The following is a 26972-nucleotide window of genomic DNA, read 5'->3' on the forward strand; positions in this document are numbered from 1 at the left end:
GTCCTATAAATGCTTCTCTATACTTTTAATTAATGTTAAAATATTTTTTATTTTATTTCCCTCAAAAGGGAAGGCTTAGAAACAGATGTACTTGTTTTAGCATTGAGAGTTTATACATAACATTTCTTATTCCTTTAGGTTTGTCAGTATGAGAAGTGATGAAATAAGGCCTGAGCCATACAGAGCCTAGAAATTGGATTCAGCATGTTTGCTACATACTACAGAGAATTAATTTAACTTCTTTTCATTTTTCCCACCTTTGTCTGCCTTCTCCACAGGCTGTACATTGATGGTCCATTTGGAAGTCCATTTGAGGAATCCTTGAACTACGAGGTTAGCCTCTGTGTGGCCGGAGGCATTGGAGTAACTCCATTTGCATCAATACTCAACACCCTGCTGTATGTCATTTTGATCCATTTTATTAGTTCAAATAGGGAACTATCAATATTTCAAACATCTCCCATTTAGTATGAGGTAATTCCTCACAGAATTTGTCTACAGTAGTCCTCCCTCTTGCACACAGGGAATACATTCCAAGATCCCCAGTGTATGCCTGAAACTGCAGATGGTGCTAAACCCTACATATACTCTGCTTTTTTCTGTAAGCTTAACATCAATTATGCACAATAAGAGATAATAACAAATATTAAAATAGGAAAATTATAATATACTGTGATGAAAGTTTTGTGAGTGTGGTATCTCTCTCTCAAAATATTTTATCGTAATGTAGTCACCCTTCTTGTGATGAGGTGAGATCATAAAATGCCTAGGTGATGAGATGAAGTGAAGCGAATGATGTAAGCATTGTGTGCTGTTGACCTTCCGACAATATGTCAGGTGGAGCAGTGATTATCTGCTTCCCTGCCGCGGATGACCGTGAGGGTAACTGAAACCACAGAAAGTGAAACCACAGATAAGGAGGCACTACTTTACTTGTTGTTCATGGAACTCCATTTACTGATTGATGAGGGGAGTAATTCAGTGTTTCTCAATATGTGGTCTGTGGCTTTCAGCATGCTCTCTTGTAAAACATCACAATTTGGCATTCATCTGTCCTTTTTTAAAATTATTTTTTAAAAAGTTTATTTCTTCATTTCTGTGAGAGAGTGAGTGAACAGGGGAGGGTCAGAGAGAGAGGGAGAGAGAGACAGAATCCCAGACAGGTTCCGCACTGTCAGCACGTAGAGCGCGATGTGGGGCTCCATCTCATGAACCGTGAGATCATGACCTGAGCCCAGACCAAGAGTCAGAAGCTCAGCTGATGGAGCCACCCAGGCTCCCCATTCCTGTGTCCTTTGAAAATTATTCCACCAGCCTTCATTTCTCTACTTCCTCATAAATAGTAAGTGGTACTCTTCATCCATTCTGTCAACAAATACTTTGGAGCACCTACATGCCAAACCATCTTATAGGGACTGGTAATACAGTCATGAATGAAACATAGTCCCTGCCCTTAAAAAGCTTCCATTTAGATGGAGCAGGTGAAAAATAAACCAGTGAGAAATTCATAATAACATTATTTCAGAAAATATTAGAACTATGATAAAAAGAAGAGAGGATAATGGGATAAAAAAATAAAGGTTTGGGGTTATTGTAGAATTTTGGTCAGGAAAAGTTTTTCTCAGGAGTTAACAAATGAGCACATGATGCCTTGGCCTATTACTCAGCAAAGTTATAACAGACTGAAGAATAAAAATTTCAAATATGAGACTGCTTACCGAGTAAATACTTTTTCAGTTATTGTAGTTCTAAGATTATAAGCAAAAATTAATTGATTAATATTAATTTTCATGAAAAAATAAACATAATAGTAAAAAATTATTCTCAAATGTATTCCATTCACTTTTCAAGAAGGCACAATTTGTGTTAAAACTCTTTTATGGAGTACTAAAACAAGGAATAATAAAGTTGAAATGATGTGTTTGAATGATATTCAATTTTAAATGCTTGTTACAAATTTGGGACTTTTTGGAGGTTCTTAGAAAAATAACCATATTCCAAGCCAGGAATCATTTGCTTCTGAAAACATACTGCAAGTTATTTGGGCACTCCAAGTTAAGAAAAAGAGAAAATATTTTCTTAACCTCAAGTCGACTTCATAATTATAAATAGGAATCCAGACTTGGAATTATGAGTTACTGGAATGCATTACATAGTAGGTGGCTGTTACATCTCTTTCTTTAAGGATTATTGAGAAGGGGATAAACAACCAGCTTTCTGGAATGGTTTTGGCTCATTTTGCCTGGAGGCCAGGGCACGACTGATGTCCAGTGGAGCCCTGCTGAGTTGAGTGATAGAATTCACAGAAAATAGAGAACTTTTTTCTGAGATGCAGGGTTCATATTATTCTGGTCCAGGAGTTTATCGCCTTCACACTGGAAATGGGTGATCTGCATATAATATTCACAAATAATAAACACTTTAATTCATGGAGTGTATCATTCCTCTGAGTCGGTATATTGCATTTTAAATTCGTTTGAGAGCTGTAGCAAGTCCTATGACAAACGATAAGATGTAAATGACTGGTTTTTCTGTGGGTTGCTTGCTTACTAATGAAAAGCAAATTTTCAGATACAGATATTCTTAATTTTTTTTTCACCCTAATCCCTGCTGCGTTCTTTTAATTTTACAGGGATGACTGGGAACCGTACAAGCTCAGAAGACTATATTTTATTTGGGTGTGCAGAGACATCCAGTCCTTCCGTTGGTTTGCAGACTTACTCTGTGTGTTACATAACAAGGTAAAATTCGGTTGGTTATTTTTTTCATTAAAAATACTATCTTTTTTGGGGCGCCTGGGTGGCGCAGTCGGTTAAGCGTCCGACTTCAGCCAGGTCACGATCTCACGGTCCGTGAGTTCGAGCCCCGCGTCAGGCTCTGGGCTGATGGCTCGGAGCCTGGAGCCTGTTTCCGATTCTGTGTCTCCCTCTCTCTCTGCCCCTCCCCCGTTCATGCTCTGTCTCTCTCTGTCCCAAAAATAAATAAACGTTGAAAAAAAAAAAAATTAAAAAAAAAAATAAAAATAAAAAAAAAATACTATCTTTTTTCAAATGACAAAAATAATACTTATAGAATAAACCAGGAAATATGCAGATAAGTTGAAAGAACGAGAAAAAATTCTTAAGAGAACAGGAATAGCATGTTAATAATTTAGTATGCACATTTTCAGATGTTGCTATCTGAGAATATGTGTATATATCTATGGTATTTTTTAACATAGAAATGCTCATATTTGTGTTTTAATGTAGAATATTTTAACCTGGAAATGTAGGCTTATGGTCGGTGAGGTATGCATATGGGGTGATGAGGGAAAGCACGTAGAGGGCCACATCAGCAGGCAGTTGCTACTATACTTTCCATCCTTCCTTCTGTTAGCTCTAATCTCTTATTTCCACCTTTAATATTCCAAATGGACCATCACCAAACTTTTGGCACACTAGGCAGAATGTTGAAAATCCCAAATTCTAAGTTTTATTTCTTAAATAAAAAGCAGGCCTCCTTCATCTATCCTACATGTAGCTTTTTATTTATCTATTGATATATAGATCTTAATTTTTGCAAATTATACAAGTAATACAAATATGCATTTTTGCTATAAATTTTTTCTTTTTAGTTGTAGGATAGTTGACATACGGTGTTTTATTAGTTTCAGATGTATAGCGTAGTGATTTGACAATTACACATTACAAACTGCTTACCACAATACATGTAGTCATAATCTTTCACCATAAAAAGTTATTATAAATTATTGACTAGCTCCCCTATGCTATAATTTTCATCTTTATAACTGGAAGTCTGTACCTCTCAATCCTTTTCACCTGTTTCATCTATACCACAACCCCCCTTCCCTTTGGCTACCCCCCAGTTTGTTCTCTGTATTTATGAGCCTATTTCTGTATGTTTGTTTTGTGTTTTAAAAAAATTTTAATATTTATATTTTTGAGAGAGAGATAGAGTATGAATGGGGGAGGAGAAGAGAGAGAGAGGGAGACACAGAAACCAAAGCAGGCTCCAGGCTCTAGGCTCTGAGCTGTCAGCACAGAACCTGATGCAGGACCTGAATTCGTGAGTCGTGAGATCATGACCTGAGCCAAAGTTGGACACTTAACTGACTGAGCTACCTGGGTGCCTTATTTGTTTTGTTTTTTAGACTCTACATAGAAGTGAAATCATATGGTATTTGTCTTTCTCTGATTTCATTCACTTAGCATAATACCCTCTAGGTCAATCCATATTGTTGCAAATGACAAGATTTATTTCTCATTATATATATATATATATATATATATATATATATATATTTCTCATTTATCTCTCTCTATATATATATACATATGTATATATGAACATTCCATTCATGTATCGGAAAACATTTAAGTTGCTTCAAAAATTTGGCTATTGCAAATAATGCTGCAATAAACATAGGGGTGCATATGTCTTTTCAGATTAGTGTCTGAACTTTCTTTGGGTAAATTACCCAGTATTAGAATTACTGGATCATATGGTATTTCCATTTTTAATATTCTGAGGTACTTCTCTTATTGTTTTCCACAGTGGTTGCATTGCCACCAGCAGTACATGAGGGTTATCTTTCCTCCATGTCCTCATGAACACTTTTTCTTTTTTAATACTAGCCATTTTGACAGATGTGTGGTGATATCTCATTGTGATTTTGATTGCATTTTCACAATGATTAGTGATGTTGAGCATTTTTTTCATGTGTCTCTTGGTAATCCATATGCCTTCTTTGGAAAAGTGTCAAATCATTCAGATAAACCAAATCCTCCCTTAATATTTTCCTCACCCAATCTGTGTAACCAGAGGTAACTCAAGAGTGTTGTATAAATTCTACCGTACTATTTGTATTGTTCTATGAATTGCTTATTTTAAGCTTATCACTATGTCTTGAACATTTTTAATAATAGCACTTAATAGAGTTACCTCATTCTTTTTACTGCTATAGAGTATTTTGTAATATAGATGTACTTAGTACTTTATTTAACCATCCCTTAATGATGGATCTTTTTTATTACAAAGAACACTGAAGTATCATACATGTCTTTGTATGCAGATATTCATTTATTCAGTCTGTCATTCTGTCACTCATCAAATAATCACTCATTGCCTGCCATGAATCACAGACTGTTCTGGGACCTGGAGCTACATTGGAGAGCAAAACAAAAACAAGTTTTTGAGCTCATCCTAAGTGGGGAAGATAGACAACAAACTACTAAATACATAGGATGCCTGATTCTGATTAGGACAAAGAAGAAAAAGAAAGTGGGATAAAGCAACAGAGTAAACCATAAAGGACACACTAATTATATATTGTGTAATTGGGAATTCAACTCCTAGAAAGGTATTTTAGCAGAACCCTTAGTGAAATGAATGAGCAGACTAGACAGAAATCTTGTAGAAAAGGGGATCTAACTCCATAGGCTAGGGCTCTGATGCAGTCGTATGCTTGGTAGTTTGGGAAGATGAAAGAAATATGTGTGGGCAAAGCAAAGTAAGAAAGGGGGAAAATAGTAAGAGAATCAATCAGAGAGAGACCTGGTATGTATGCTGTTTTGGAGGAAAAGTGGATGACATAAAGTCTTTGGATTTTATGCAAAAAATAAATGGTTTCTGGAGATAGAAGAACTGAAAGCAAGGATTTGAACAGATATTTGTACACCGGTATTCATAGCAGCATTATTCACAATAGCCAAATAACCCAAACGCCTGGTGATGGATAAAGAAAATGTGGCATATACATAGAAGGGAATAATATTTCTTAAAAAAGAATGAAGTTCTGAGAAATGCATTGTGGATGAACCTCGAAAATGTTATACTAAATGAATTAAATCAGACGTAAAAGGACAAATATTGTACAGCTCTGTTTATATGAGGTATATAGATGTCTAGTTCATAGACACAGAAAGCAGAACAGTGGTTGCCAGGGACTCAGGAAACATGAACAGAGGGTTATTGTTTGATGGGCATGGAGTTTCAGTTTAGAAAGATGACACGGTTCTGGAGGTGGATGGTGGCGATGGCTGCACAGCAGTGTGGACATATTTAATGTCACGAACTGTACACTTAAGGACAGTTATGTATATTTTACCACAATTGGAAAAAAAAAGTACAGATTCCTGGGACCTACCAGGGACCTGCTGAATCAGGAGGGGACAAACGGGAGGGATGAGAAGCCATTGAAAGGATTTGAGCAAGACTGATATAAATGTAGATCTTGGAAGAGTGTGTGAAAACATCAAGCTCTGGGATATTGCAGTTTCTGGAGGCACAGAAGATGAATTACAGCCAACAAAGGAGGCTGGTCAGACTGGCCAGTGAGTTAGCAGGAAAACCATGAGAGAGTTCTGTCTTTGAGGCTAAAGGAGGAAAAACTTTTAAGAGCAAAATCAACACCCTTCGATTTGAGAGTATTTTTTCCTGGGTTGATCCCCAAGACTGACTTTCTGAGTTGGAGGTTATGAGGAGGTTGTGAATGAATTTAAATTTTTAATATATACTGACAAAACACTCTCCAAAGAGAAATTTTCATTTCTACCAAAGAGTATGAGAGACATTTATTTTAAAACATTATATTACCAATCTTGTTAATTTCTACCAATCTCTTAAACAGTGAGATCTCATTCTATTTTCTCCTGAATGCTAATAAGATTGAACCTCTCTTCATATGATTATTAACCAGTTGTATTACTTATGGGATTTCCTAATTCTACCTTTTGTTTTTCTAATTTTTTAATCTTTCTTGAACTGATATCTAAAACCTGTACTTTTTTTTTAAATAAAAGGCCATAATTGGATCCAAGATGAGGAAAGGCACATTTGAATAATAGATGTTGTATAAGGCAAGTAGTAGGGAAGGAAAGGATTAAAGGAAAGACAAGAATGTTAAGTGGCTGGACCTTCAAAGGAGTTGAATCTTAAGATTTATGTTTTCATTTCAAGTTTTTTGATGGATGTGCTTTATCCTTAAGATTCTGTGGAGTAAATAATATACAAGCTTTAAACTAGTGTAAACAATACAGTGATGGCTATCTTCAGTACACACTTCTGCACCCAGGTTTTGATTTTTCACATCAGCGGGATGAACTGGTCCTTCAGTTATGCTTCTAAGGATGATGTGTTTGCAACTGTGTTACAGAGTTCACCGGGTGTGTGTGTGTGTGTGTGTGTGTGTGTGTGTGTGAGAGAGAGAGAGAGAGAGAGAGACAGAGAGACAGAGAGACAGAGAGACAGAGAGATCAACTGCAATATAGCATAGTGACTTTACATACAGTTTATGTGAGTAGGTCAAAATGTTTTTGAAAACCAATGAAAATATAGAGTCTTTCAATCTTGTTCCAACTGTGTTTCACATTATTCTAGAATGCCTAAGACAAAGTTACCTTAGTTGCCCTAGTGACTGTCTTGGTGTCAGACTATCTGCCGTGATGACAAATGTGAATCTTAAGTGGATCTTGCTTGGGCAGATTGTCCCAACCTGGTGAATGAAGGAGACCACGGGGCCAGATGTCAGGTGATCTGGTACCAGCTCTGCTAATATCTAACCACATGACTTACTCCAAGTCACTTCACCTCTGTGGGTCATATTGGCAAAATCAAAATGAGGGATCAAGGCTACATCAGGCATTTGGATTCTGTCATTTACAATGGAACAGTGGTTCTACCTCATATGAACTGCAAGTCCTTGAGTAAATCACTTAATCTCTATAAACCTGATTTATGCTTTCAATTTGTAAAGGAGGCTACCAGCACTTGAAACCTGATGGGAGACTTAGCTTTAACATATCTAAAGTATCTATCATTTTGAAGGCATTTAAGAAATGATTACCATGATTCCTCTTAGTGATCTGTAAAGTTCCTTCCAGGACTCACATCCTGTTATTTTTTATTTGTGAGAAAAATAAGGAAGGGTGATAGGCAGGAGAAGTAAAAATGAAGAACATAATATTTGTGCATGATCCTACAGTCCTAATCTATTTGCAAGATTGTGTTGATCCATATATTTATTTTTTCCCTTATTTTTTTCCCTTTTCCTTTTATTTGTAGAAAATTGTTCCTTTAGTAGATATTATTATCTTCAGTGAGGGGTAGGTTAAAGTGGAGACATTGACATCATTAAAAACATCATTCAAATTTCCATAGTTCTTACTAGGGGCTGTGGGTACCAAATACCAGTTATCGATGCAGGAGTCTTTGGACTGATCTCAGAACAGCATCCTGGTAAACATTTAAGACAAGAATCAACAAAAGCCACGTGTTTTTTGAGGTGCTATTCATCACTGGCATCTAGAAACTTCTGTTTTTTTGGAACTAAAAGTCATAAATCCTGATTCAGTTCCGAAAAGGCCTAAAAGTGAATTTAGCATTTGGCTGTAACTTGAGGCAGCTATTTGATGGTATATAATTAACGATTATATTTTAAGAGTATGATGGGAACTGAGAATGATCATTTATCACTTTTAAAGTAAATATGTTTTTATTGGGGCTTTATAACTCAGAGTTTCCACCTGTCAGAAAATGTATAGTTTTACATCTGAAAAGAGATGATGACATTCAGCCCTACCATTGTCCTGATGTAAAACCTGAGGCCTAGATGAGTGAATCCTTAGAAGTCTCAGGGCCAATATGGGAAGAGAGACAAGTCACCTGCCACGTGTTCCTCCCACGGTAAATGGGGCCAGAGGGGTGATGAAACCCTACTTAACCCCCCCACCATTTGCAATGTGCCTTTTTTTTTTTTTGCATTCCTGAAACTTCTACTTCGAGTCCCAATGTATCATTTTTTATATTATATTAAATTAAATTAAATTAAATTAAATTAAATTAAATTAAATTAAATTAAATTCTTATTTTTAAATTTTTATTTAAATTCCAGTTAGTTATAACAGACACTGTAATATTAGTTTCAGGTGTACAATATAGTGATTCAGCACTTCCATACATCACCTGGTGCTCTTTGCAAGTACACTCCTTAATCCCCATAACCTGTTTAACCTATCCGCACCCCACCTCCTCTCTGATAACCATTCAGTACAGTTAAGAGTGTATTAAAAAAAAAAAAGTATATTTCTTGGTTTGCCCCCTCTCTTTTTTTTCCCTATGTGTGTTTGTTTTATTTCTTAAATTACACATATGAGTGAAATCATATGGCATTTGTCCTTCTCTGACTTATTTCACTTAGCATTATACTCTCTGGCTCCACCCATGTCATTGCAAATGGCAAGTTTTCATTTGCTTTTATAGCTGAGTAATATTCCATTGTATATATACCACATCTTCTTTTTCCATTCGTCAGTCGGTGGACACTTGAGCTGTTTCCATAACTTGGCCATTGTAGATAATGTTGCTATAAACTTGGCCATTGTAGATAATGTAGATAATGTATCATAGTATAATATAGAAATAATACTTTGAATCCGTGGATCCTCTTGCTGCAGTAAAGTCCAACAAAACATTACCATCTAAAGCAAACCCGCTATGCTGATCTCTGTTCAAGAAATGGTTTGTCTTTTGAAGAAGTGCTGTTCCTATTGATGCCTTTCCTGGGATCCACACCTCAAACACTCCTCTCTGTTCTCCAAGGAGCCCACCAGGTGGAGGTGCTCCTCTCCTTCTCTTCCACTTTTGATGCCTTGTCCTTATCGGGGTGATGAAAGGAGGCCCTAAGAAGAAGAATACTTTTAAAAATAAAAAAAAATTATAAAAATTATTTTTAAACTTATATTTGTATAACATTTAAAAATATTTTAAAATTTTTGTTTAAATTCCAGTTTAAGTTATTTAAATTCCAGTTAGCTAACATGCAGTGTAATATTAATTTCAAGTGCAAAAATATTTTTAAAATAACAGATTTCAGAAGTCAGGATTCATTCAGAGGAAGGCCAATTATTAGTAGGTTCATTTTTGTCTTCTAGAAAAAGGCAGCATACAGAGACAAGAACAACCCTTTTACCCTCTTTGCTGAGTTTATTTTCCTGTAGGTGATATTTTTCTTATTTTATTTTTCAAGGCATTGAAATGTTTGAGATTTTTTTTGAGACTATTTTATTTTGGCAGGTATGTTTACAGCCTCATACATTTTTGTACAAGGAAAACTAGTGCTGAGTAAGAGGAAGGCAAGAATAAGAACTCTGCCTTTTGTTTTTGTTTTTATTTGTTTTGTATTTTTTTGTGATTCCTAGCATGCATATTTTATATCATTATTTGTGGTTTTTTTTTTTTTTTTTTTTTTTTTTTTAAGGAAAATCATGTTCTTTAGGAGTGAACTCTTGGCTCTAATTTAGGGACTCTTAAGGAATAAAATAAGAGATACAGGGAAAGGATTTAGGGGATATCAGTGTAATATTTCACATGCTTGGTTTTGTATGTATAAAGATAACATAGGGATTCCTGGGTGGCTCAGTCAGTTGAGCATCCTACCTCTTGATTTCGGTTCAGGTCATGATCCCAGGGTAGTGGATTGAGTCACATGTGTAGCTCCATGCTGAGTGTGGAGACTGCTTGGGATTCTCTCTCTCTCTTCTGTCTCTCTTTCTCTCTGTCTCTCTCTCTCTCTCCCCCTGTGTCCCTCTCTCACCACTCACTCTCTTTATCTCTCTAAAAAAATTAAAAAGTGAAATAAGATAACAGGATTATTGTCTTGCACTGCTACCGTCTACTATTCCCTTATCACTACTGCTACTGCTTGCACTAATTGTGCCAATAGGCGCAGGTTATTAATGTCAGAATCTGGCATGTATATGACATGCATATATGTACCTATGTATATATACACATTTGCTAGTAAAGGTTGACTGCGATTAGACACCATACATCTTAAATTGTAGAATCACATATGTTAGAATAGGAGAAAGTCTGAGTACACGGAAGGAATTCTCATGTCTATTTACTTTTATGTCCTCTCAGTTTTGGCAGGAGAACAGACCTGACTATGTCAACATCCAGCTGTACCTCAGTCAAACAGATGGGATACAGGTATGTGGTTGGATGTTTTCATAATTTAAACAAGCCTCTTGATAATAGAAGACCTACTCTAAGGGCCATGCTGGAAGAACATTTCTGCAGGTGGTTTGAATAGAAGTTTCCCAGAGGAAGGCCTCTTTTGGAATGTGTCCAGAAAACCCATGGCTTGTCCTTGAAGCTAACCGTATTAGATCTTTCATCTGTCCTCCTCACAGGGAGCGGGAACAGACCTTTGAGTTCACCTCTCTCCTTTTCATTGTTATCTCAAACTCTTCACCTCCAGAAATCAGACCATGAGCGAACAGTCTCATGATTGTGTTCATCAAGGGGAGTTTTATGTGGAGAGACAAGATAAGATCATATGTAGTTAAGCTTATTTCTCTTCAAGGGAAACTAAACAACATAGTAATAGCCATTACGCATCATGTACTTACTATACTAGGGACCCTGTGCTCAGCATCTCATATTCATTATCTTGTGTAATTGCAACAGATCCAAGAGGTAGATGATATTGCCATCCTCACATTATAGATGAGGAAACTGAGGTTTACAGATGGCATGGAAGTGCTGCACAGGTGTATAATCTGGGCATGAATGCTTTTACAAGTTTTATTTTAGTGTTTTCCATTATATATTTTCTATAATACTTTGAATACAAACTATGAATGCTTGTCAGTTACTTCAAAACTAACCTAACCCTATTTTTTCTAGTCAGATTTCTACCCCATTTGGTATGTAAAAAAATACTTCATTTTCCTATTCTCATGAAGCAAGTCAGTATCGTTATTCCTCATGGTATGGCTGTAATTAAGGTATGGAGCATAGATTGCATTGGTTCTCCATTTGTCTGCCTGGGACTCAGACACTCTCCCCCTCTCTTCTCACTTCCCTCTGACCCTTCATTGCCGATCCAGATCTAATATTCCGTTAATTGCAAACACCAACCCGTTAGAAGTTATTTTGTTGATCGACTCAAGATGTGGAGCTCTTCTGTCTTAGGCTGTCTTGTCCAGGATCATTTCCCCAAATTTACGATGACAATTTGTAGTATTTTACTCCTACAATGAGCCAAATATGACAACTGTATTTGCAGTGCAAAAACACTTCAATAAAGTCTATGTGCTACACCCTTTTTGAGAGTAGGCAATTAAAATGCCTTCTTTAACATTGTGGTTGTTAAAAATGAAGCAACTAACTGAAGTCTAGGAAAATCAGCCATTTGTAATAATGGAATTCAAGAAGATAATGGATTTTAAAGGAAAAGAGGAAGGAAATGATGTTTCTAAATGACTATACTTAATAGCTTGCCATTTGATACTTATATTCTTTAAATCACAGCAATTTGGTAGGAAGCCACAGCACCAGTAGAAATGATGTTAGAGAAATAAGTTATTCGTCCAACTCTGTGTCATATAAAATATAGTGCTTTCTTTTTGGCAGAAGATAATTGGAGAAAAATACCAAGCACTGAATTCAAGACTTTTTATTGGACGTCCTCGGTGGAAACTTCTGTTTGATGAAATAGCAAAATGTAACAGAGGGTAAGTACTAATTCTCAGGAAATTTACCATGTGGCTAATGATCAAATTAAAGTATTCTCAAGTCATAACATGTAGTTTTTAAAGATGAATTAGGTAATGGGTTTACAAATGGCAAAGTCGCTTAAACACTCAATTATCACTCTCAAAGAAGGAAGCAAGTCAGGGACCACCTCACACATATCTGTAACATCAAATAATTAAAATTTGGCTTAGAAATAGTCTATAAAGAATTTATGAAGAAACTATCCTACGTACTTTCAAATTTGCATAGACCCATATTAAAATGGGTATTCATTCCAACATCATGTATCAGGTGATCATTGGAAAAACTTTTCAAAATCATGTTGGCAAACAAGGGAACTCTACCAGCATTTCTAACAATGAATGCACTTAAGAATCACGCATTTGGGGCGCCTGGGTGGCGCAGTCAGTTAAGCGTCCGACTTCAGCCAGGTCACGATCTCGCGGTCCGTGAGTTCGAGCCCCACGTCAGGCTCTGGGCTGGTGGCTCAGAGCCTGGAGCCTGTTTCCGATTCTGTGTCTCCCTCTCTCTCTGCTCCTCCCCCGTTCATGCTCTGTCTCTCTCTGTCCCAAAAATAAATAAACGCTGAAAAAAAAAAAAAAAGAATCACGCATTTGCATTTTTTTTTTATCAGAATGAATAAACTTTTAAAATCCTTAGTGGTAATATGGAGTCTCTAATACAGGAGTATTTCCAAACATATTTTTTTTTTCTTGGAAGCTATAATTCTATGAAGAATCTTAGTATTATGAAATACGTGTCTATGGTCTAAAGAGATTACCGTTTAAGGAAAGCATTCACTGTAAGGCACAGACTAGCCACAACACCCCCTTTTTTGTAAACTTATTGTTCAAGGCAGTGGTCTATAAGAATTCTAAGAGTATTTTGAAAACAATATACCCACTCACACATTTTAAATTTGGTATTGAAATAGTTTCGTCGTAAGTTTAAATAGTTGCAAAGGCTCTAATTTCTAACATATTGCACATGCTGACATTTTAAAATTAATGTAACTCTTTTAAACCTGTCTACTGGAATTGAAATATCAGTTTTTTGATACCAACCTCATATATTTGTAAAGATATACAAAAAGCTTTCGCTAGCAATTGGAAATTTTACATTATTTTTTCTTTAAAAAATTTTTTATTAATACTTATTTTTGAGAGAGAGAGAGAGAGAGAAACAGAGCATGAGCGGGGGAGGGGCAGAGAGAGAGAGACACAGAATCTAATGCAGGGTCCAGGCTCTGAGCTGTCAGCACAGAGTCCGACATGGTGCTCTAACTCACGAACCATGAGCTCATGACCTGAGCCAAAGTCAGACGCTTAAACAACTGAGCCACCCAGGCGCCCATACATTATTTTTTCTACTTGAACTTGTATTTCCATTATATTTAACCTATAGAATTTATCAAAATTCAATATGTTTTTACATTTGAAATAATTGTATTTTTGTTGCTTAAGTAAACATACTTCTGTAATAAGAATGTACATAAATTGAAGTTTTAATTTTTAAAATTTCCTTTGTTGCTCTCCTAGATCGATTTACTATCACAATTACTAGTATATAGTTAATCAATTCATAATTTAAAAAAATACATTTTTATAAATATAAAAAGGATATTTGTGAATAAATGAGACAGCTTATCAGATGAAGAGTTTTAAAAATGCTTCAGTTCATGAACTCCTAGATAAATACAATTTATTGAAAGAATCACTGATGTATCATGGCTCCTGGCTCTATCTTCAGAGATTTTGTTTTAGGAATTGTAATGGCTCCTGGAGCCCCGGGAACAAAATTTAAAAAAAATATATGGTTGACTCCTGACAAGCATCCTTTTGTTAATTTTCTTGGTGTAGTGATGAAAACTTTGGGATTTTGTTATTGTTGCTATTGTTTTTCCTCAATTCGGAAACCAAATTCTATTACAGGAAAGGATCATTTATAAGAAATTAGATTGGGATTCTTGATTTCTTTGGTTCCTTCTTAAGAATTCTCATTAAACTGTTCATGATTTAGATTGATTTTGTATGTTTATTTGCTTGGTTGTTCATTTCCTTCAAACAGCAAAGCTGGTTTAGGAAGAAGAAGTGTATACCATCTGCTGTTGATATTTTGTACAACACTTTCACTTTCTGTATTTGCTCTGGCCAAGCACCTAAAAACGCATTATTTTAAAAGAATTTTTACATGGCATATTTAGGAAAAGAATGGATGAACATCTTAAGGTTCATTAACTAGAAAAAAGGTGCTACTTAAAGAGAAGTCCTCATTTGAGATACAAAATTTTGGTTAACCTCATGTACATGAATTACTGAAAGAATATATAAAGTCACATACATACATACTTATACATGTACATGTATATGTATGCATATATATTTAAAATCTATATACTGAAAATATGAACCTTAAATTTTAATGCAAATTGAATGAATTTATTACATAGAATTCTTTAATGTAGTCTTTTTCAGATACACTCATATATTGTTCATGGATGATTTCCATGTAATTCTACCTCACAGTATTCTACAGTATGGATATATAGGTTACCTCCAGTTCTCTACCATTACTAACAGTGCTATAGTAATTATCTTTGCACATACTTTCTCAGGCTCTTTGGGAGTTGCAGTTCAAGGTTAGAATCCTTGAAATGGAATTGCTGGCTCAAAGAGTATACACATTTAAATACTGTCCTATCAAAACCAAAAGGCTGAATCAGTTTATGCTCAATTTACTTTGCACACATGTATGAGGTGGTTCCTTCCTTGTGTGGCTTTTTTAAATTCAGGAAATGAATTATGTAATGGTATTACATGATCAAGGAAAGTGAAGGGGCTTTTGAAGTCACCCTATTTTCATCATTATTTGACAAAAGAAGGAACTAGGACCCAAAAGGTAATGATTTATCTCAAGCTATGGTTAAATGAGTCAGAATTTATACATGAGCCCTATCTTCTGACTGTAAAGTTCAGTGTGCTTTATTTACAGCAAAACATTGTCCCAAATAGAAAGAATAGCAATTTTATTTTACCATGTCCCTCTTAGGGACAGTGAGATGTTGCAAGTGAGATGTGTTCATTATGTGTATTACAGCAGAATATTAACTATAATACACCAAAAGTCAACAACTAATTTTTCAAAAGTATAAAAAGATTCTAGATATTACTTCATAAGCCATTCAGTATTAAAAGCATGTCAGGAAATTTTTCGTTATGCCTAACCAAAGTCCAGTTTCCTCTTACTTGTAATAAAAATGCATATCATATCATAAATTAGTCAAATTTATGCATTATACAAAAGGAGAAATAAAGGATTAACTTTATGTGGCCTTTGGAGTAGAGAACTAATACTCTGGGATTGAGTAAAATGTTTGAGACCGTATCTGTATATCTTCCTCCTGGTGTTTTAAAAAATACAAATCTCTGTATCCATTCTAGCAATTTTGGGTAGAGTCTTTCAGGTTTTCTACATAGAGTACCATGTCGTCTGCGAATGGGAAAGTTTGCCTTCTTCTTTGTTCATTTGGATGCTTTTATTTATATTTGTTGTCTGATTGCTGAGGCTAGGATTTCTAGTCCCAGTAGTATACTGAATAGCAATGGTGAGAGTGGACATCCCTGTCTTGTTCCTGACCTTAGAGGAAAAGCTCTCAGTTTTTCCCCATTGAGGCTGATACTAGCTGTGGGTCTTTTGTATATTTATGATGATGAGGTGTGTTCCCTTTATCCCTACTTGTTGAGGGTTTTTATCAAGAAGGGATGCTGTATTTTTTAAATATACCTGGGTCTGATCTCTCACATTCGATCTTATGTCCCTGGGTCAAGTCACTCAAACCTTCTGAATCTATATTCACAAGGAATGAATAAACTGTCATTATTATGAGATCCCACACTTGCAAATCTGCACGGAAAAACAAAGATTGGTATAATATGCACAAATATACAATATGCACAAATATGTTGAACATTATGGAACTAGTTCCCAACATCTGGCCCCAAACAACATTCTCTGCTTAACATCTATTTCTACCCATCTCAGCAAAGTTTTTGTAGATAAATCTCCAGATGGTTGTTGGACTGCAGAAACCAAATACAAATTTAGTGCAAATGGATTGCAGAGATTAAGTGTAGATCTTGAAAAAGTTACAGGATCTCATTGTTAGTGAAACTCACACTGGGGAACTCCTCAAATTACACAAAGATCTACTAGAGTTAACCTAGTTAACAACTGAAATACAAAAATGCAAAAAATATGATATATGGGTGCCTTAAAAATGATGATTTTAGGGGCACTGGGATGGCTTAGTGGGTTAAGCATCCAACTCTTGAGTTCAGCTCAGATCATGATCTCACAGTTGTGAGATAGAGCCCTGCATGGGGTTCTGCACTAGGCATGGAGCCTGCTTGGGATTCTCTCTCTCTCTCTCTCTCTCTCTCTCTCCCTCACTCTCTGCCTCTCTCTCTCTCTCCTTCTCTCCCCCTCCCTCCCCCCCCCCGCTCATGCTCTCTCCCTCTCAAAAAAAAATAATTTAAGAGAAGCCATCAGGAAATCTGTAAAAATTGAAAAATGAACTTTATAATTGCCCTGTGAAGAAAGTAATGTTATCTTACTGTAATGCAGCATGACATAGAATATACACAAACAAACAATGACTCACTGCCTACTCATTTTCATGAAAGCCACACTAGGTTTTTTGTTTGTTTTTGTTTTCTGGTGGTGTAAATTGAATTGTTCAATTTTATTCAATCTAAGTAACCTAGTGTGTTACTAGGTTTCAGATCTAGTGTGTCTAGATCTGGTTTTAATAATAATCTAAATTGTATTATGTATAAGGCAATTTATTTTCATGTTTCTTTTTAATTTTCTTCTCACTTGGGGTTTACTTAGGTTTTCTTTTGCTAGTTTCTTAAAGTAGAACCTTATATCATTGATTTCAGACCCTTTTTATTTTCTAATAAAAGTGTTCAATACTATAAATTTCCTTCCCTCTCCACACTTCAGCTACATCACACAAATGTGGATATGTTTTGTTTGTGTTTTTATACACTTCAAAATATTTTTAAGTTTTCTATGTGATTTCTTCTTTGACCCATTGGTTATTTTAGAAGTATGTTGTTTAATTTCCAAACATGTGGGGATTTTACATATATCTTTTTGGTTTTGATTCCTAGTTCAGTTGGGTTCTGTTGAGAAAATATACTCTTTGTGATTTCTATCCTTTAAAATGTATTGAGACGTGTTTTATTGCCCAAAATATGGTCTGTGTTGATGAACATTCCGCATGCACTTGAAAAGAATTTATATTCCATTGTCTGGGGATAGAGCACACTGTAAATATTAGTTACAATTGATTGTTAATGGTATTTAGGTCTTCAGTACGCTTACTGATTTTCTATTTTTTCTATCAATTACAGAGAGGAGTGTTGAAATCATCAACTGTTAACTCTAGCTTTATTTGTCTTTATAGTCCTATTAGTTTTTGTTTCATGTATATCAGACTTTTTTAGTTGGAGGTTTTAATTGTAGTGTTTAAACTATTTCATTACATATTATTATTATTCTATGTATAATATTATATGTATTCATTACAAAATATATTACACTTTATTATTTCATGGAATAAAAAATATTGTGTGATTTTTCCCAGCTTTCTTGAGATATTAACATATAATATTATATAAATTGAATATGTACCATGTAATATTTGATATATATAATGATTTGATATATGTATATATATTGCAAAATGACTACCATAAGAAGGTTAGTTAGTCAACACAGCCAGCCATCACCTCATGTAATTACAATTTGTGTGTGTGTGTAAAGAAAACTTTAACAATCTACTCTCTTAGCACCTTTCAAATATACAACACCGTATTGTTAACTATAGTCACCATGCTGTACATTACATTCCCAGAACTTATTCTTACAATTGGAAGTTTATAATTCTCTGTCAGCCTTCACCCATTCCCTACCTCTTTTGCCTGGCCCTGACAACCACCAATATGCTCTCTGTTTCTACACAGTATTTGTCTTTCTTTGTCTGATTTATATCACTTAGTACAATACCCTCCAGTTGCAATCATGTTGTTGCAAATGGCAGGATTTCGTTCTTTTTTATGGCTGAATAATATTGTTCTGTGTGTATGTGTGTATGTATGTGTGATATTAATAGTTAATATATAAATTATATGTATATCACATGATTTCTTTATTCATTTATCCATTGATGAACACTGAGGTTGTTTCCATGTCTTGACTATTTTAATAAAGCTGCAATGAACATGGAGGGGCAGGTATCTTTCTGAGATAATAATTTTATTTCCTTCAGATGTATACATAGAAGAGGAATTGCTGGATCATATAGGACTTCTATTTACAATTTTTTTTTTTTTTTTACATTTTGTTTTTATTTTTGAGAGACAGAGAGAGACAGAGCACAAGCAGGGGAGGGGCAGAGAGAGAGGGAGACACAGAACCTGAAGCAGGCCCCAGGCTCTGAGCTGTCAGCACAGAGCCCAATGCAGGGCTCGAACTCATGAACCGGGAGATCATGACCTGAGCTGAAGTTGGACACTTAACCAGCTGAGCCACCCAGGCGCCCTAGTCTATTTAAAACTTTTTGAGAACCCTCTATACTGTTATCCATAGTGGCTGTACCAATTTACATTCCCAACAGTAGTGTACAAGAGTTTCCCTTTCTCCATATCCTTGCCAACATTTGTCTCTTTATCTTTTTTGATGATAGCCTTTCTAACAAGTGTGAGGTGATATCCTAGTGTGGTTTTGATCTGCATTTCCTTGATGATTAGTGATGCTGAGCACTGTCATGTGCCATTTGGCTGTTTGAACATCTTTTTCAGAAAACGTCTATTCAGGTTCTTTGCCTATTTTTACTTCAATTATTATTTTATTATTTCTTTTTTTGCTATTGTGTTGTATGTATTTCTTATATATTTTGGATATTAACCCCTTATTCGATATGTATTTTTACAAATATTTTCTCCCATCCCATATGCTATCTTTTCATTTTGTTGAGCATTTCTTGTGTTGTGTAGAAGCTTTTTAATTCGATGTAATACCATATATTTATTTTTGCATTTATTGCTTGTACTGCTGGTGTCCTATCCATGAAATCAATGCCAAGACTATTATCAAGGAGATTTTTCCCTGTTTTCTTCTAGGAATTTGATGATTTCAGATCTTACCTCTAAGTCTTTAATTCTCTCCGACTTAATTTTGTGAGTGGTGTAAGATAGGGGTCTGGTTTCATTCTTTTGCATGTAAATATCTAGCAGTTTACTGTTGTTTTCTATTTATCACATTTGTTCTTTTTCTTTCTTCATCTACTTTCTTTTGGATTGAGTACATTTATGATTCCATTTGTTACTCCTATATTGGCATATTAGCCATACTTCTCTGTTTGCTTTTAGTGTTTTATTTGAGGTATTGGTTCCCAAACTTCATTCCTTGGACCAACATCCCCTGGAACTTGTTAGATTCTTGAACCCTATCCAAAGTCTCCTGTATCAGAAGCTCTAGGGTGGTCCATGGACCAGGTGGTTTGTGGTCTGGGAAGTCCCTCAGGTACTTTTGATGAGGCTGAAATCAGAGAAACATTCTAGGTTTAGAGTGCATATCATTAGCTTCACAGTGCACCCTGAATAATATTATACTGCTTTATGTACTACCATTCCCCCTGCATCTTTTTGGCTGTGGTTTCTTTCTTTCTTTCTTTCTTTCTTTCTTTCTTTCTTTCTTTCTTTCTTTCTTTCTTTTTCTTTTTCTTTCTTTCTTTTCTTTCTTTGGAGAAAGAGAGCATGAGCAGGAAGGGGTGAGGAGAGAGGCAGAGGGAGAGAAAGAATCTTTTTTTTTATTTTATTTAATTAATTTTTAAAAAATACTTATTTATTTTTGAGAGAGAAACCATGAGTTAGGGGAGGGGCAGAGAGAGAAGGGGACAGAGGATCTGAAGTGGGCTCTGCGCTGACAGCCCAACGCAGGGCTCAAACTCATAAACCGTGAGATCATGACCTGAGCCAAAGTTGGACGCTTAACAACTGAGTCACCCAGGTGCCCTGAGAGAGAAAGAATTTTAAGCAGGCTCCACTCTCAGTGCAGAGTCTAATGCACTGAGATCTAATGACCCTGAGATCATGACCTGAGCCAAAATCAAGAGTTAGATGCTCAACCAACTGAGCTACCCAGGCGCCCCGCTTTGGTTATTGTTCTTATTCATCTTTCTTCTTCATATACTGTAAACTCCATAATGCATAGTTATTACTTTTGTTTTAACTATCAATTATATTTTAAAGAGATTAAAAATTAAGTAAAATACACATTATGTTTATTCACCAATTTACCATCTTGGTGCTCTTCATTCCTCTAGGTAGATTCAAATTTCCCTCTGATATCACTCTCCGTCCTGAAGAATTTCCTTTAATATACTTTATAGTGCTGGTTTGCTGGTGCTGATTTCTCTCACCTTTTGTTTAAGAAGTTCATATTCCTTCCTCAGTTTTGAAAATTATTTTTGTTTAGAATTTGATATAGTACAGTTGACATTTTCGCTTGTCTTTCAGCACTTTGAAGAGGTCACTTCATTGCCTTCTGACATGCATAGTTTTTGACAAGAACTCCATCTTTCATCTGCTGTTTATTATTTGTAAAGTGTCCTTTTACCCCTCTGGCTGTTTTTGTTTTTCTCTTTGAAAACTGTCATTTTCGGTTTTACTTTAAATTGACTTACCGTGGTTTTCTTTGCGTATGTTCTCTTTGGGGTTCATTAGATCCTTGGATCTATGTATTTGTTTTCTTCAAATTTGGAAAAAGGGCAACTATTTCTTAAGTGTTTTTTTCTCTTTCCCTCTGCCTTGTCTCATGTTGGGGCTACAATTCCATCCATGTTAGACTAGTTGATATTGTACCACAGGTCACTGAGCCTCTATTCATTTTTTTTTTTTCCCCCAATTTTTGTTCTTGGTGTGGTCCATTGGGATAGATTGTAGTGCTAGGTCTTTAAGTTTAATTATCTTTTCTTCTGCAGTGCCTATTTTTCTGTTAACCCATCAGTATATTTATCATTTTAAATATTGCATTTAATCACTAGAATTTCCATTTAGGCCTTTAAAAAATCTTCTGTTTCTCTTCCCATCATGTTGATGTTTACCTTTGAATATGATGAAGGGTGTTTCTCATCACTGTTTCAATGATGTCTGATAGATAATTCCATCAAATTTGTTGTTCTGGGCCTGTTTCTATTGACTGATCTTTCTCCTGTATTAGTTTGATAGGGCTTGCTTCCATAACAAAATCCCTCAGACTTGAGTGGATTAAACAACAGAAATTTATTTTCTCAAATTTCTTGAGGCAGGACATCTAAGATCAAGATGGTGGCAGGGTTGATTTCCTCTGAGACCTCCCTCCTCTGCTTACAGGTGACTACCCTCTTATTGTCTCTTCACATGGTCTTTTGCTTTGTGCATGTGTCTCCTCTCATGTCTCTTCATGTGTCCACATTTTCTCTTCTTATAATCATTCTTGAAGACTGGAGTAGGATACACTCTGACAGCTTTATTTTAACTTAATAACATCTTTAAATGTTTTATCTCCAAATACAGCTATATTATGAGGTATTGGGGGTTTGGTTTTTCAACATACGAATTTTGAGGGGACATAATTCAGCCCATAACACTCCTAGTTAAGGTTCATAATGTCTTGCTCTGTAAAGCTCTTACTAATTTTCTATTGGATACTGTACATTTTGAAGTTCAGATGTTAAATGCCATGGGGTGCCTGGGTGCCTCAGTCAGTTAAGCATCCAGCTCTTGATTTCAGCTGAGGTCATGATCTCACAGTCGTGAGATCAAGCCCTGCGTCAGGCTCTGGGCTGACAGCACAGAACCTGCTTGGGATTCTCTCTCTCCCTCTCTCTGTGCCGCTCCCCCCCCCCCCCACTGTCTCTCAAAATAAATAAATAACATTAGATGTTAAATGCCAAATCTTGATCTTTCTTTTCAATATTGTTGGACTTGTTTCAGGCATGCAGTCTTGTGACTTGGATTCAGTCTGATCTTCCTAAGTCTTGCTTTTAAGCTTTGTTAGTATAGATCCAGGGCACCTTCCATCTATGGCAAAGTTTTCCAACATCCACCCTGCCTCTTGCCTCAAGCAAGGTGGTAACTTTCTAGAATACTATCCATTGCCCACATATGAAATACAGATCTTTTCATTCTGGTTTGTGGGAATATGAATTATTCACAACCTTGTGTAAACTCGGAATGGTTTTGCCTTACTGCTTTCTGCTACTTCCTTACCCAGATTCATGTAGTTTCCTCTCACACCTGAGCAAATCAGTATTCAGCCAAAGACTTGAGGGTTCACCTCTACAGATCCCCAAAGCTTCCTTCTGTGGATCACTCTTTCTTTCTTTCTTTTTTTTTTTTTAATGTTTATTTTTGAGAAAGAGTGCATGCAAACTGGAGAGGGACAGAGAGAGAGGGAAACAGACGATATGATGCAGGCTCTGTGCTGTCAGCACAGAGCCCAACATGGAGCCCGAACCCACAAACCATGAGATCATGACCTGAGCCAAAGTTGGGCACTCAACTGACTGAGTCACCCAGGTGCCCCAATCTCTCTTCCTTTCCACATTCTTCACAGATTCTAGCTGTTTTGTCCTCCATGAATTCCATTCTTTGTCTCTTCAGCTCAGAGCCCCAATCTCAGCATGAATTTCTCTGTTTTGCAGCCTGTAGATTGCCTTCAGGCAATAAGCAGAGACAATTGCTGGACTCATCTTGGTTTCTTGTTTTTTGTTTTTTTCTCTTTTTCTAGTGAATCGCTGTTCTGTTCTACCTACTGTCAAGTGTCTGAAAATATGTTACTTCATATATTGGGGTTTTTCCCCTAGTTTTTCAATGCATGAGGATAAATCTAGTCTCCACTACTCCATCATGGCTGCAAGTGCAAGTTCTATTTTTGTAGTTCTTTGTTTCATTTTTCAAGATGAAATGTTTTAGTAAAACCATTGTTTAAGTATTTATTATAAAATCTTGATACCCGTTTAAGTGGATTTACCAGGTTTGTTTTTCCAGCACCAATTATTCTCAGCCAAGCTAATGAGGACACACTATATTTGCCTAAGATATGATATGAATTGTTAGTAATTTTGATATCCCAGGAAGAATTCAATGCAAATAATAAATTTTGGAAGAAGATCAATGTGAAATACTAGTTATTTCCTGGGATTTATTTAGTCTATTTGTTAGGGATATGTATAATTTATCTACTAAAATTTTATGTTAGCAAATAATAAAATCTGTTTGGCATTTATTACAGTTCTTAGAGTGTATAAATAAAAAATGAATTGTATACAGATTAATATGCTTTTGTTTCAACTTGGATATAAATTAGTTACTTAAAATTATCCTTTCAAATTGGTAGTAGCTTTTCTTTGTCTTAATCATCACTGCCCGTGCAAATTCATGGGCTCTTTAGAGAAATGCATATAAAGCATCTAGTAAGAGAAGACTGACATGATCCAGTGTGGACGGACGTCTATCACTTGCTGTTCTTGATTTTGTTTCTGCGCGTAACGGAAAGGCTAAAGGCAGACTTCTTACTTTCTGTCTGATAATAAGCGAATATGTGCTCGTAGTTGCACTCTTTGAACTATCCTGATTTCTAGTGGGAATAGCATGAAGTAAATAATGTATCTTCATGGTGATCACTTACATTTGGAAATAATTGAGAAATTAATTAACTCAGTATGCAAAGCAGCAGTAAATGGATTTTGTTAATACCTTAAACATGTTTGTAACACATACTTCTTGTTATGTTCTGCCTAATTTTTCACCTGATTTTCCATTTTCTCCTCTGTCTTACCAGGAAAACAGTTGGTGTTTTCTGCTGTGGACCCAGTTCAATTTCTAAGACCCTTCATAAACTGAGTAACCGGAACAATTCATATGGGACAAGATTTGAATACAATAAAGAATCTTTCAGCTGAAAACCTTTGAGATGAACCAGGACTCTGAACAAGGAATGAGTGCAATTTCTAAGACTGAAACTCAGCTGAATCAACCAGCTGTGTCATACCAAAGAGTAGCAAGGTTTTCTTATTTATGATTATTTAAAATGGAAATACAGAGAATGTGGCAAGATGACAGGTCACATTACATGTTTAATCTGGAAACCAAAGAGGCCCTGAAGAATAGTTGATGTGATGATTCACTTTTCAATGCTCAGATTAAAAGAAAACTATTAGATGCACACTGTTGAGTTTTATGGCAGATTCAAGAACTCCCTAGTGTGCTTGCTCACTGTGACGCTGATAGCCTTGGTCCTCTTTAAATTGTTTTTGCTTGAACAAATGCAACATTGAACAAAATTAAAAATTCATTGAAACTCAGATTACATTTTCTACGTGAGTATAAACAAGAGTAGCTTTGATTTGAAAAGCTTCAGGCAAATATATTAGATGTTTGAAGATATAGCACAGGACTCTATTAATACGGGTACTTTGTATCTAATCTTCCTCACTACTGATGCTAATACCTCTGTTTGATGTCTGTAGACTTTATGCTAAATGAACTTTTATAAATGTTGATATAGTATCTATTTTTACATTTTTCTTTCTTCTTTTTTCCTGTCTATAAGGAAATCTTCCCTCCTTTGCATGCATTAGAGACAGTGATTTAATAGGCCCTTTCCATCCACAATTTACTTAATCTATTACTGTTGCATAGTAATGAGGAGAATATCATTACTCTAAATTATAAAGAAATATGTAGACTTTCCTTTTTCAGCATTTTGGCCTCTATTATTTTTATTTACTCCCCCCCCCCCCCCGGAATAGATTGTCTTATTTTTAGCCTGTTAAGGTACTTTAATTTGCACTTTGAGACCAAAGAGCATTGTGTCTCTCAGTGGTCACCAAGATAGAAGACATCTCTCTTTTGCCACACATTGGTTTATACTGGAGACAATGAAAGTACAGTGCCATTCCTGAACAAAAGAACATGTACTTTACTTTCTACACAAGAAGAAATACTTCATTAGTGTTTAGGTTCAGAATCAAGAATATTATTTGTTGCACCATCTGGTATTCTGAGTCTTGATAGAATCTAATTATTGAATTTCAAGTCACTGTTGGGACTACACTGCATGATCCTATCAATTTAGGCTTGCTGGCCATTTCATTCTTGGCTCAGAGGAAAAGTCGCCTTCCCTACTTTAAGAATTAAGGCATTTTTGCAGTTTAGTGATTTTGTTGTGTAGACATCTATCAATTGCTATTGAATATAGCTGAAATAAGCAGAATGACTTGTCTCTTAAAATATTGCATGGTATAATAGAACATGATAAATGCTACTGTTACTTTTTGCTCTGATTCACTGATAGCAATCAAGCATGTTAAAACATCTAGCATTGAATGCCCATAAACATATTACTTATAGATATTTCTTCCTTCCCGTGGAATTTTTTCTTCTTCCTTCTGTGGAAGGATAATCAGAAAAGGATATGGGAAATGTGCAATATTCCTGCAGATTTAGCTCTGAAGGCATATTTGATAACCAATACATCTTGGCAACACCTGCTAAACTAAAAACAATTTTCATAAACACACATAACAGAAGTAGGAAAAAGAACTGTAAGTTAGTACAGGCTTGATGTGCAATGCTGACTCTTTACTGATCATAGTTTATTTATGTGATTGTATTAATACACCTAATTTCAGTAAAACAGGTAGAAGATTTTTCAAAAAAAGAAACATCTTTCTTGGTAGGTCTACTATTCTAGATGAACATCCTGTCTCTTTTAAATTCTAGCTGATGTTCAAACATGAAGTGTTAAACACAGCTAATGTTTGCTTCTGTAGGTAGTAATAAATTAGGTTTTCATCACACATGTAGAAGAGAGTTTTGTTTTTTGAGGGATTTTTTGCTCTGGGGCTACTTCTTGTCATACAGATCTTTGTCATACGGTCATTTTGGTGGCAATAAATGTTAAAATTGAAATGGAATCTTTGAGATGTCTATAACCTCGCCCTTTGCAACAGACAGTTTTTTCGCAAGATGATGCAAGTTGAAGAAACAGTCTATTTGCATGCATGTTAGCATGCATGAGCAACCTTAGGGGTTTGAGTTTTTGTTTTTGTTTTTTTTTTAAGTTTATTTATTTTATTTTATTTTATTTTTTGAGAGGGAGAGAGAGCGTGAGCAGGAGAAGGGGCAGAGAGGGATAAAGAGAATCCCAAGCAGGATCTGCACTGTTAGTGTGGAGCCTGATGTGGGACTCAAACCCAGAAACCACGAGATCATGACCTGAGCTGAAACCAAGAGCCAGTTAACCGACTGCGCCACCCAGGCCTTCCCGAGGGGTTTTGAGTTCTATGGCCTTGGATGTCATTGGCTAGTGGTGTGACT

General features: G+C 35.7%; 1 protein-coding gene across 5 annotated transcripts in view; it reads left to right on the forward strand.

Moving 5' to 3' along the window:
• NOX4 (NADPH oxidase 4) overlaps positions 1-26569 on the forward strand; it is a 169106-nt gene extending 142537 nt beyond the window's left edge. For all 5 annotated transcript variants that reach the window (XM_045483670.1, XM_045483671.1, XM_045483669.1 and 2 more), the window contains 5 exons: positions 279-398; positions 2633-2741; positions 10921-10989; positions 12418-12518; positions 24433-26569. In XM_045483670.1, the coding sequence (XP_045339626.1) occupies positions 279-398; positions 2633-2741; positions 10921-10989; positions 12418-12518; positions 24433-24553 (520 nt within the window). In that variant the 3' untranslated portion in view covers positions 24554-26569. The remainder of the gene's footprint in view (positions 1-278; positions 399-2632; positions 2742-10920; positions 10990-12417; positions 12519-24432) is intronic.
• The last annotated feature ends 403 nt before the right edge of the window (positions 26570-26972 follow it).

The sequence above is a fragment of the Leopardus geoffroyi genome, chromosome D1 (assembly GCF_018350155.1).
Source record: "Leopardus geoffroyi isolate Oge1 chromosome D1, O.geoffroyi_Oge1_pat1.0, whole genome shotgun sequence".
NCBI classification, from domain to species: Eukaryota; Metazoa; Chordata; class Mammalia; order Carnivora; family Felidae; genus Leopardus; species Leopardus geoffroyi.